The sequence below is a fragment of the Battus philenor genome, unplaced genomic scaffold (assembly GCF_028537555.1).
Source record: "Battus philenor isolate CCGP_79_NKW_IND1 unplaced genomic scaffold, ilBatPhil1.0.hap1 SCAF_9, whole genome shotgun sequence".
In the NCBI taxonomy this organism is placed as follows: Eukaryota; Metazoa; Arthropoda; class Insecta; order Lepidoptera; family Papilionidae; genus Battus; species Battus philenor.
In genome coordinates, this window is record NW_027181759.1 from 9,484,711 (window position 1) to 9,498,023 (window position 13,313).

The 13,313-nt window shown below is 33.6% G+C and overlaps 1 protein-coding gene across 1 annotated transcript; it reads right to left on the bottom strand.

The window, feature by feature from the left end:
• Positions 1–20: 20 nt before the first annotated feature.
• Rint1 (RAD50 interactor 1) lies at positions 21–12,530 on the bottom strand. The gene is made up of 13 exons (XM_068775536.1): positions 11,932–12,530; positions 11,551–11,706; positions 10,547–10,719; positions 9,687–9,907; positions 8,718–8,964; positions 8,110–8,287; positions 7,428–7,620; positions 6,387–6,528; positions 5,758–5,879; positions 4,414–4,595; positions 3,360–3,534; positions 2,241–2,368; positions 21–1,613 (listed from the first exon to the last, which is right to left on the bottom strand). Exons 1-13 carry the CDS (start codon positions 12,381–12,383, stop codon positions 1,403–1,405), a joined length of 2,580 nt encoding a protein of 859 aa, XP_068631637.1. The 5' UTR covers positions 12,384–12,530; the 3' UTR covers positions 21–1,402.
• Positions 12,531–13,313: the final 783 nt, after the last annotated feature.

Here is a 13,313-nt window from a genome sequence, read left to right on the forward strand (position 1 = left end):
AAAAACAAGGAATTTTTTCCCTTAAATTAAAACCTTACACTTTTAAAATCATCTTTCCCTTCATGCTTAAAGATATAAAAGTTTTATGTAAGATTTAAAAGGTAAATTTTCGATAGCCGGGCGGAAGGAAAAACATCGCTACAAATACTGAAAACAAAGAACATATTGCTATTTATCTTAAACTCTTATTTAACAAAAATAAAGATGAATATTGGTGATATAACTAGAACTGCAAAAAAAATTCTTTTTTTAAAAGAAAGATACATTAGCAAAGAGTGTAACAAGCTATCAATACTTTAAGTTACAAATAAATACTAATGAATTCTAAACAAAATTGGTTTACCAAAAACTAATACTTATTATTAACACGAGTGAAATCGTCGCACGCCTTCTTCACTACCTTCGGTCGCGGTGTTAACATTTCAACCAGTGACATCGCTATATTGCTAGCGATAAAGTACCAAAGTTACACAGACTAAATATAATTATGTTAAACCTACTAAATCTAAAGCTTGAGTAACATGTCTGTCATGGTTACGACCATTTTTATACCATTTATGCTTTTTGCAACAAGCTACAAGCATATAATATATTATAACAACATTTAACTCACAAATAGCATTATTACCTAATGGTGCATTGCACGAACTTATACTACACATTTTATATTTAAGGAGGAGGCTCACATTTCATGTAAAGACGACAAGAGCAACACTTGATAAAAGTTAATAAATAAAATTAATAAAAAAATATTTAAACACGCCGAAATTGACAACTGAAGACAATTGAAGTCTACCAAAAGTTTAGAAAATTCAATGTCTTACGTTTATTCAAATTAATATATAAAAAAGTACGTTGTAAAAATCATTTTAAACTTCTGCATATAGGAAAATATTTTGTTGTTACTTTCTCCTATATAATGGCTCATCATAATATTTGTGAAACCACAAGGCGTAGAGACTTAAAATTTAGAAGAGAGATAAGGTAATAATGGATCTTACAGAATTCCACCTGCGAGTGATTGAGGTGGCGTTCATTAAAAAAATATATATTTTCAAATTATAGCCAGGACAACTAGTATACTATAATAACTGAGAACTGTTTCTTTATGTTTTTATTTTTGTCACGATATAAAACATAGTGATTGTATGTAAAATATTATATATAGACAACGGTACAGATATTTTGAAACTTACAGCAAATACGTTTTCTGACAACGAAATATTTATGAAAATTAAAATTTTAACAGTCAAAACATTATTATTTATCACAATGATATGAATAAATATATAACTAATATCCATAGGCAAGAAATAATATGTAATTAAATAGGCAATAAAAAAGTGTGCTCTGTTGTCGTTTTACATACCTAATAGGTTTAGACGCCTCCTCCTTCGAAACTTCAGAATAATTCCATGACTGAAGATGGTGAGGTAGAGTCATTCAGGTCCGTCCTTTGGCTTAGAATCTTCTGGGCTTCAGACCTATGGATGTGGACAATGCCATAGGCATAGAGGCTCTCAAGGGCCGCTTGACGCTGGGTGGACATCAGGCTCTGGAGGCGACGGGCGTCTTCATAATCCAAGTTGAGCAGTTTACACGCTTCAGTAAGGCTGGATTAGAATAACGTTAATATATATCAATAGGTGAATATTAAAATAATAATTACAAAAGTATATAGCAATTCTTAATTGTAATTTTAACATTTCATTAAAAATAGTATTAGGACTTATAACATATATAGCAGAGTAGTGTTTGTTTCTCAATTAATTTTCTGATTTTGTTTCACGCCCATAGATAATTTCTGATAGTTTTAGATAACTTTAGACTCCATTATTTTCACATTATGTTCACTAGGTTCTTGGGTAACCGCTTTAAAAGAACTTAAAAATAAAAATAAGTAAAAAAAATTCCTTTCTTCGATTTTCGGAAGTTATGGGAAGTCTTATAAATTAACATCAATCCGAAATAAAATGATTAAGCGCATATAATGGTAATTTCAAAAAAAAAAATATTACAAAAATTAATGACGTTTACCCTTTGGCCTTTACTTTGGGTTTAAAAATTTTACAATTTTTTGAATAAAAATTTAAGAATGTTACGAATATTATAGTTTGGTGGTCGTCGTGGGAAACATTCCAACTGAAACTGCCGTGACTTGTGTTAGTTTTGCGAGATTTCCCAACGGGTGTACAGCGGTACCATATATTATTATATACCATAATAATTAAAGGAAGTACTTTGGAAGCAGATTTAGCTGCGAGGCAGTCTTCGAAGGAGGCGCCAACGCAGGCAGGAGGTTCCTCTTGACATCGTAAGTGAACTGCATCGTGCCGCCCGTATTGAACCAAGTCGATAACACCATATTCTAAAAAAAACATTTTTATTAGCTATCACGTATAAAAAAAAATAAAAATTTTTGACTGCTCGATTTTTTTGTATTAAAAATAGTTTTTTGGACCCACTACCACCCTCCATTCCGCGTTACGGCCCGCTCCTGCGCTAACTAAGTAGTACAACTCGCTTCTGCGCTCACTATGCAGCGGTACCGCTCAATACTGCACTTGCTGAGGAACGGTACAGTCCGCTTCTGCTCTCACTAAGGAGCGGTACCGCTCAATACTGCACTTGCTGAGGAACGGTACAGTCAGCTTCTGTTCTCACTAAGAAGCGGTACCGCTCACTTCTGCGCTTGCTGAGGAACGGTACAGTCCGCTTCTGCTCTCACTAAGGAGCGGTACCGCTCACTTCTGCGCTTGCTGAGGAACAGTACAGTCCGCTTCTGACCTCACTAAGGAGCGGTACCGCTCACTTCTGCGCTTGCTGAGGAACGGTACAGTCCGCTTCTGCTCTCACTAAGGAGCGGTACCGCTCACTTCTGCGCTTGCTGAGGAACGGTACAGTCCGCTTCTGCTCTCACTAAGGAGCGGTACCGCTCACTTCTGCGCTTGCTGAGGAACAGTACAGTCCGCTTCTGACCTCACTAAGGAGCGGTACCGCTCACTTCTGCGCTTGCTGAGGAACGGTACAGTCCGCTTCTGCTCTCACTAAGGAGCGGTACCGCTTACTTCTGCACTTGCTGAGGAACGGTACAGTTCGCTTCTGCTCTCACTAAGGAGCGGTACAGTCCGTTTCCGTTCTCATTAAGGAGCGGTACCCCCCACTTCAGTGATCGCCGAGGACCCGTACTACCTACTTCATAGCTCTCTAAGGAGCGGTACCGCGTCCTTGGGAATTTTATACCCCTATTCACATTTGGGAGTTGTTGTCTGTTAATGAGCCTCGAGCGTCGGCGAACTGAAGTAACAGGTGTTGTGAGCGGTTTACTGATTTATAATGTGACTGATTGTGAGGTTTACCCGCAGCAAGTACTGGTCAACCTCCGCGGCGAGGTTGGCTCGCAGTCGCGCGGTGAGTGCCGGGGCGAGGCGCGCTTCAGCTGCAGCCACGCGAGCACATAGTGCAGACAGCGGCCCGCACAGGGAAGCTGACACCGTCAACGCTTTTTCTTCCACCACCATCATCGCGTGCCATCTAGAGAAAAGATACAGTATTATATACATAATTAAGTATAAATTATACGAAATATAGTGTTACCAAAATTTCAATATTTCTACACAAAACAGCTGCATTATATACCTACTACTAATTATAATAATTAATACAGATGTACGCTAAGGTTATGACCTTGTTAAGGTAGCCGGAAGACGCTGGATGCAGCGCTCTTTCAACCGGTCTTATTGGAAATCTGTGTGGAGACCTATCACGTGTTAATTTAATCGCTTCACTTCTATAGCAGAAATGAAAATTTTCATGAGAAAATAAAAAAAATGTTTTTTAATTTTCACAAAATATAACATGCATGCTAACAATAGCTAGATGGTTAAGATACGATATGTTTTTGTTTGTCTTTTGTGTTAGACAATTATTTAAATTGAAATTGTCTCCGTCCGATGGCTATAGGACTATTCACTTTCTTCGACCAGTTTAACTGGTAATACATCATGGCCTTTTACTGCAGGCCTCATTGGCAAGCTCAGTTCTTCAACGAGCCTCTGTGGCTCGATTATGCTTAGGATGTCCCTACAAAAAAAAGAATCAGGAAGGAGGAGATTTGTTAACAATCGAATGGAACCAAAATAGTCAGTTTGGCAAGTTAAAGTAGTAAATGATTTGTGGAGCGCAGAACTGATGGCCACTGGGGCCTTAAAGTTCTGGAGTGGAGACTACGGACTGGCAAACGCAGCGTATGAACTGCATCCAGAAGTTGTATAGACGACCTTGTTAATATCTTCAAAAGACCCTGGATGCGATGCCCAACCGGTCTTTTCGGAAATCTATAAGGAATACCTATATCCAACTGTGGAAGTTGTATGGCTGAAATGATAAAATATTAACAGAACATGTACTAACTTCAACATCTTATAATCATGTATAGCAGCACTGAACTCGAGCAAAATGTGTTCGGAGAGCGAAGCGAGCCCGGAGTCCCGCAAGTGCGCAAGTAAGCCCGGAGCTTCGCCGAAGACTCCCGCTTCCTCCGCTTGATCTGTGTCCGATGGCAACTCAGTGTTCACGCTCTTGTTTGAAACCGTCTATGAGACAAAAATAATTAATTTTTATAATACTATTAAGTGTAGAGACCTCAACGCATCTTGGCGTGTGGTAGTGCCATTCACCTTAACCCTCGAATGCAAAATGATGAAAAACTGCAATATACCACTTATACGTAAAATAAGTACTACACTTAAAAGTAAATGCATAGTGTGGTGTATCTGAAACATAATGTTTTTTAATAAATAAGTATAAAAATATTATAAGTTTTCCTGCATTGTAGTATACTTATTTACAAGATATATATTTTTAAAAGTTTAAATAAATGTCATGCATTTAAGGGTTAAGAAGGCAACGGTCATAGAGGTCTAAAAAAACCGAAAACATCCAGACTCACATATAGATGTGCGTGCATTTGTAAATATGCAGTCTTGCTTTGTTGTACACATGTTTCTTATACCAATTTAGCCTAATGTCTTACTAAGCGAAAATTGTAAACGGATCGAACAGTTACACTATTTTTTTCAATGTCCTTTAGAATAGTAAAACAGAGACAACAACATATCTCACAAAGCCAGTGTAAATGTAGTAACCCTTATGTAAGTCTTTTTTTTGTGATGAATGGTCACTGTTACCTTATTAACAACCACATATTCCGAGGGCTTTAGACAACATGGCGCATAAGGCGCGTAACTTAAACTACAAATTCATTTAAATTTCCAAATATCTCTATTCAAGTAAGCACTCTTCTTTGCACTATTCTTGAATCGTCGATTATTTTAACTTTATAAGTATTGTACGGTTAAGTAATAAATGGAATTAAGAAAATTAAAATCGTTAAGGATCCACACACTGAAAATTTTCAAGAGTTTTTCAGGTATGAATAATTAAAAAAAATATAAGTAGTAAGCTATCGCTGCTTCGGAACGCTGATCTCAACAGTTCACAAACTCAACAGTTGCTATATGGCTTATCTAGGCAAGCCAGGCAAATTTTTAGATCGCTTGAACGGATGTTTTAAGGAATGACCTTGCACATGGGTCCCCAAGACAACCTTGGGTTAGAATATCACCCAGAATGTATTTAGCATTCTGACTCAAGAGCCTTCGAGACGGCTGGACCTCTAAATCTCTCCTAATATATTACATTGAAATCAGAAAATTCAGAGGCGGTTTATTAAGCTCTAAAATGTCACAGACTTACTAATTCAAAATCCGGCGGCGGTTCTTTTAAAGTAGAAGCCTTGCGGGAAATTTCATTCAATGCCATCATCTTTGAGTTGAAATCTAATTCATTTATGGACATGGCATTACGAATCTCATCATCTGTCAAAAAACAAAATTATGTCACATATGAAGGTACATTAAAAAAGAAAATAAAAAAACTATTTCAAAATATCTCAGATAATTAATAAATACTATTATTCCGCCATAGATTTCTAAGTTGGACTACCAGCCTCATATCTAAATTTTTAAACTATCTCTATGTTCGGAAATTAAGGTTACTCATACAATAAAAGTTACACAGACTAAAAATTAATTAATGATTGAGAAATAAGGATTCATTGATATTAAAATAAATTCTGTAACTATATAATAATCATGTAAGTAGTCAAAAAGTAAAATAAAAAATAATTCTTAGTAATAAGGACTTTTCATTAGGTTTTGAAATTCCAAATTCGGTGATTTAAAAATATTGGAATAAAACATTGGCCATATAGGATATATAAAAAAATTACTTTTTACATAATTATATAGTGCCAAACAGACTATGACATGTGTTTAAGTTTTTTTTAAAAGATTTTTTGAAAGAACTTTAAGAAATGTTAATACCTGTTTTTGGGGGCTCCTTAATTCCCTCATCAGAAGTGTTATCACTACCAGAACTAGTCGAAGAATCTGAACTTTCATCTTTGTGCTGTTGCCGAGTGAAATATTCGAATTGACGACGATAGAAGTGTAGTTGTAAGTAATGCTGTAAATGTTTACATTTTTGTTTAAAAAAGACAATGTACTTCTAAAATGTAATTGATAATGAAAGTAACTGCCATAGGCCAGTGAATAGGCACTTTAAAGTGACAGGTTACTGCACGCAGAACAGATGACCGCTAGGGCCTTAAGTTTCTGGAGTGAAGTCATGGACCGGTAAGAGCAGCGTATGAGATCAACCCGATTATGAACATACGACCTTTTAAAGGTCGCCGAAAGACGCTGGATGTAGCCCACTTCCAATCGTTCCTTTTGGTATTCTAAGTAAAATGATGTTGATGATGACAGTTTGCATTTATATCACGTCTCTTAGCAAAGCAGCACTGTTGAAATAACTAGGCCTTAAGGTTCTGGAGTGGAGACCGCGGACATGTGACTTTCACTCAGAAGATGGACAGGCGTCTTCATTAAGGTCGTCGGAAGTTGCTTAATTCATACCGTTTCCGACAGGTCTTATTGTAAATCTACACAGGAGGCCTATTTCCGAGTTGTTCAGGATTAATATTATTCAAACTAGAATGCAATGTGTTCTATTTGTAACAAAAACAGATGTTACTATAGTTATTATAGATCTACCACCACCAGTAAAATCTAAAGTCCATTTTGTAGGTTTTCAAATTTTGACTACCGTCTTAAAAGTAAAAATATTCTAACAACCTCTTTAAATATTTATTCACCCCGTGATAATGAGATGAACATTTTATACAACTATAATGTTTTTAATATAAATAGATGTAATTCACAGTGCCACTTGTTTTGGAAATGCTACTGTCCATATGAATAACTCCTGCACCAACCAAGTTGCAGTACATTCTCCGTTGGGAATTAAGCTTACAACACAAGAAAAAGAGCATATATTTTCAATAGATAAGGCAGGTAACATACCAATGAGTGTGCCCATTGTAGAAGAACCGTTCGCGTATAGTGACTAGCATTTATGACAGCTGTTAACGGATGAGGACCAGAAATGATGAGGAATGTGTCCGCTTTTACTGACGAATTCGCCGCTGCCATCAGCTGCGTCAGACGAATTCGCCATTCTTCAATCAACTCCAACTGAAGCTCCAGAAACTGTAACCTATTAATAACATCATAATTGTGAGACATATCGAGGATATACAGAATGATATGTCTAGCACAATTTATGTAACTTAATGTATAGTCCATCCTATCTAATATTTACAGAGATATCTAAGATACATGTTAAAAAAGGTTAAACATTTATGTATTGATAAAAAATTAAAAAATTTTAAAAGATCAAAGGTAAACAAACCGACATTAAGTGATTTTAGCTTATTAAAGTTTTTTTATTAAAGAAAATAAAGAGCCTGGAAAAGGTTTCTTTTTTTTAAATTTAATAGTAAAATAACTTTTGACATGTGCAACATCAGCAGGCGAAACAACTTTACAACATAGGGTATTAAAAGCAGATTGTTCAATGAGTAGTATAATTATAGTAAAATAAATATTTAAATGTTTCTTTTCTACAAATATTTACTTAATTGTTTATTAATTATCTGTATAACAATTTATAATAAATAATATTAAGTTATTAAAAAACTCCAACCTATGTCCAGGTTCAGGCAACATGCTGTAACGATCCTCTATAGTCTTTAGGAGGGCAATAAACCAATCTGCACTTCTAGGGACCCATAAAACAGTGCCAACGGCCACCTCAACACCAGCTGCAACTGGCTCGCTCCACTGTTCACTTCCCAGGGCTTCATCCATTTTAGATAAAGCATCTATGTAGATACACAAAAATTAACAATTAGCACAAATATAAAAAAGGGTGCTATCTATTAATAATTGTAACTGTTATATTAAATAAATGACTAAAATTATTTTTTATATGTTCATTTTATTATACGGTGAAGATTGATTACTTTTGATAGTACAAAATCTATCTGGGAAACCCATGGAACATAAACAGGAAAGAATAAAAAAAAAATATAAATGCTGTTATAGCAATGTGAAATCTTGAAGTACAAAAAATCTAGTGAAATAAATAATATAACGGTAGGTTTGACCAAGGCATTTATGTGAACCCACAAGCTTAGTTATTTAGAGCTATGCTAACTCAAATCCAGAGAGAATGGTAACAGAATAATTGTTCCAGAGATATCCTGATGAGTTAGTACATTCTATGTTTTGAAATTTTTCTTATAAACTTACATCTCTTTTCAACTGCTATCCATCTAATAAAATGTTCTGCTTTTGTGAGAACATGTAGTACCATATTCATTGGATAGCCTGTTACACTTTGGAGTTCTCTGTGAAAACCTAGAGTTTCATCTACCGCATGTGCAAATGCTGCATCAACATCCACAATTTCTCCCTTTTGACCTTGTGTTATGTACAATCCTAAAACAGTATGAAGTCTCTCTGCTGCAAATGATATTACGCCATTATTAAATTCATCCTGAAAAGGTAATAATAATATTTTTACTCAAGACCATTCACATTGTACATATCGGCAAAGCATAGCATACATGTTGTTATTGACTTTTAGTGCAGCAACTTATTAATAAATCATATAAAGTTTCAACCTTGTTCTTATTAACACCTAGCAAACAATTTCTTTGCATGTAATATAAGCTTTCTTTCAATGATACAACATGACAAGTAAGCAACAAAACGACAATCGTTATGTCAGCAGTGCTGACGACGCGGCTTTCTAAAATATCTCTGAAGTTACTACCCCCACATTCATATTGTTCTCCTACCAATATTTCTATTTAATTTACTATTTCCATATTCGACCATTATAAATAATTTTACTATAATACTACTAAAACTGATGTACCGCGCCTTAGGTATACGAGGAGGGACGGAGGGCGAGGCGAGTATCGATCACTCTGTTCTGTTTATCTTGGGCTTATCCGCTTTCCTAAGGCACGGTACAGGAGTTTCGGTAGCACTATAATAAACTTTATGAAGGTCATTGTTAGTGAGGATTTCGTCAGGAACCTAAGCTTGCTGCAAAATATTACTTTATTATGAGCCAGATTAGGATATGTTTAGACTTTTTCTTGTAAGTAGCAAATATGACAATAGGAATATTATTTTAATTAATATAAATATTGATATAACTTACAGATAATGATCTCTACTTTTATTAACAATATTAATAAATAAACTAACCACTGCATTGATGTGCACCAATTCCAATTTATCAGCTATAGGCTGTACATAGTCATTGACAAATGTCCTATGATCTTTAATCCAGGTAAGCGTTTGAGTTAAGAACCACTCGGGTCTATCAATGCGTGCCGTCTGACGGCTACCAGTGAAATGGAACATGAATCTCTTTTTCAAAGGCCGAAGCAAAATCCTCATCGGTAAACAAGTAAATGTGGTTGAACCTGCAATTTCTTTATTATTAGCAAAAGTAATGTAAATGTATGTTTTATACTAGCAAAAGATTAATAGGCTATTTTCTTAGTTGCAGATTTTTTATATGTATACATTATTAATTAAAGGTGTAAAAGCTTTAAAAGGGTAAATTTATTACTTATTTGCAATCAGTTAACAGAGGGTCCACCATGTCCAAAAATTATTTGTTTCAAAAGAGCATTTTCAAAATTCGGAATACTATGCATCAAAATTTAATTATATTCATTATCTCTCTCTGTAGATACATTAGTTTCCGAAATAATAACGTAATGATAATATGGTCAGAAAAATTAGGATTACTACATATTTAAAATTAAAATTTATTTACTATCTATCTCTACCTGGCCTTGGCCTGTCAAATTACAAAAAATATATATCAGAGTGAGTGCTTCATGCAGAGCGATTGGAAATAGGTGTAAAACTTTTATAACTTCTTCCTGACAAATAAACTATATCCTTCAAAGCTTTTACATGTAACCAATCTCCCTGTATTGAGTAGTTAAAATGGAGTGTTCATAAAACTACACTATAAAAAGGAACGTAGAGAACACCACAACCTGCAAGAGAAAAAGGTTTAATATCAAATCAATTTTATTAATAATCTGTACCTGGTCGTAAATCTTCTAAAGTACTGATAGGAATCAAGTCTTCCGGTTCTTGTATGAGGAATAAATACTTGGTAATATTACTAAACTTTAACATTACTTCTTTTGAAGCTGGTGAATTATCCATTGATGATATAAATGGCCATTTTAGTGACTTTAAAACATCTTCATAATGCCTAAAAAGATTAAAAATCTTGGAAATATCAATAATGATTTGATTATAGCATTACTCATCTATAATAATATAATAGAATTACATGATTTTAATTAAAAATATAAAATTGCCTAAAGAAAGTAGAATATAGACAGAAAATATTAAATGAAATGTACCTTAATTCTAAATAAACTGGTATATTCATATAAATTAGACAATTTTGCATAAACAATCAACAGCAAAAACTTTATAACATGAGAATATATATATATTCCAGTGTACATAGGAATATGAGTTTGTTTACCTAGGAGTTATTGCTACAAAATTCAATCAATCAAAAAATCAATCACTAACATAGTGCTACCAAAACCCCTGAACCACATCTTAGGAAAGCAAGGAGTGAGGAGAGCTGTGGAAAAACAAGCATGAGTACTGCTTCCACAAGTGTTAATCATAGATAAATGAAATGGAACAGGTGATGTTCTGTCTGTGGTGCCATACAGTGATTACAGAAGCAATATAATTGATATACTAACAAACTATTTTCAATCTCTACAAGTTGCATACAAGTAGGTGTATAAATTACATACAAGTGGATGTAGTTTATCAAGAAGTATAGTTTTCCATCTCTCATATGTATATATGTATATGTAATAATAAAATATATACAGTCTGGAATTTTTTTTATATAAATTGCTTAGATTATTAACCAATCATACAATTTTAGGTAAATATGCAACAATAACACAGATTTTCCATACATTAATCTAATATAACTCTGGGCTGAAAAGGCATAAATTACTAAAGAATTATAATATATGAATAGATTAAAATAAAAATAATTCAAACTTACTTTGTGAAGTTATCCTTCAAAATATTATGCCAGTAATGTTTATACTCTTTAATGTAAGCACCCTGATGTCCTGTTTGGTACTGATTACACATGCTCTTTAGTTCTCCATAAAGTTGTACCAACTGTTCATCGTCTCGACATTGTTTCATCTGGTGACTAAACCAATTATTAAAAAAAATAATTAATAAATTCTACCCAAATGATATTTTTCACAAATAATAAATTTACATTTACATTGCAAAATCATGGTTAAATTGTAAAACAATTAGATGGTTTGAATCTCAGACAATTCAAAATATTTTTAGAAAAATTTAGAAAGGCATATGTTGTAAAAATTTAATAATAGGTCCTTATAATAATTAAAAAATGGAATAAATTTACCTAAGATCTTCAATTTTTTCAAATGATTTTAAATACAATAGCGCTCCTTCTAGTCTGTTAATAGTAGAAAATCTTTTAGTAAGTTCTGTCCTCAATGGCTCAGTTCTGTTAAGAAAATTTACTATCTTTTCTTTCAATTTGTCACTCTTAGTTTTAAGATCCTCGATTTGGTTTGAATTCCGCTCCGCCTTTTGAATGGTCATCGAATATCTTGCCGATAAATTGTCATTTGCAAGTAGTGATTGTAAGGGCAGCAATTGGGGAGCTTTATTAAAATTATATACATGTATAGTGGAAAAATTAGCTATACAAGCCTCAAGATGTTGTTTTTTGCGTTGCAATTCATCTTCATAATCACGGGCATCTGTTAAATTATAAATATCAGCCCCGATTTTTATATTAAGGTTATTGATAATATCGATTTTGTCATCTTCTGAAAGCTGTGGTTTCATGATGGAGTTTGTAATGGTTTTTTACAAAAATAATGTTTCGAGCATTAGGATCCTAATGCTTCTGTTGTATTTTATTAAGAACGATTAATCACCTAAGTTATAAAGAGAATCGCATCGTGATCGATCATAATTAAATGTCATAAAACGTATTTCAAACACGTATCTTATAGAATCATTAACGAATATGACTTTGTCATTCTTTTTACCAGTGCTACCATCTAAAAAAATGTAATTCAAGTAATAAATTTTAAAAGAGTATTTTTTGTAGCTTATCATGTAATATTCTTAATGTTTTTTCTTAAACCCCGATAATCCGACAATAGCAACTGATGAAGCCGGAGTTCATCATTCTTCCGCATCCTCGAGTCGGATTGCTACTTGTATCGAATGACAACCCAAGTTGCGATTTCCACGCAGAGCCTCGGGTGCCTAGGCACTTTACGTAACGTCTACGTATATACCTATCTAATTAATGTTAATTTATTTTTTATTTGTTTATAATTTCAAATTTATCCATATCTTTTATTATATTTTTATTTACATTACATAAATAATAGGACATGATGCTTTATATGACTCAGTAATACAATTTTTAGAAAAAAATCATTATAACTTAAATTTGTTTTTTAGAACATGCTTAATAAGTATTTATATGCTATCAAAGTAGAATTTAGCAAAACATGAAAATTACTATATAATTCCCCGATCTTAAATTTATTTATTTAATATCGACAAAATGAAATACTTGTATAATATACTAATTTCTGTGGCGTTGCCAAATATATAAAAACTTGTAAGCGAAGTATGAGCCGCTGTCCTACGAATTGTGAATGAAATAGGCACATAAACAATTGGTATTGACAGCAACAACGTACTAATCTTTGTATGCGAAACTGTCACTGTCAATTAAAAATGAGATTTAAGAGTTTT

What these genes read in the sequence shown, in the direction of transcription:
- Rint1 (XM_068775536.1), bottom strand. Translation starts at nt 12,383, where the DNA reads ATGAAACCACAGCTTTCAGAAGATGACAAAATCGATATTATCAATAAC. An exon ending in TTGAAGGATAACTTCACAAA is followed by an intron (nt 10,720 to 11,550) that starts GTAAGTTTGAAT and finishes TAATCTTTTTAG; the next exon opens with GCATTATGAAGATGTTTTAA. An exon ending in CATGATTATAAGATGTTGAA is followed by an intron (nt 3,535 to 4,413) that starts GTTAGTACATGT and finishes TCTTTTCTCTAG; the next exon opens with ATGGCACGCGATGATGGTGG.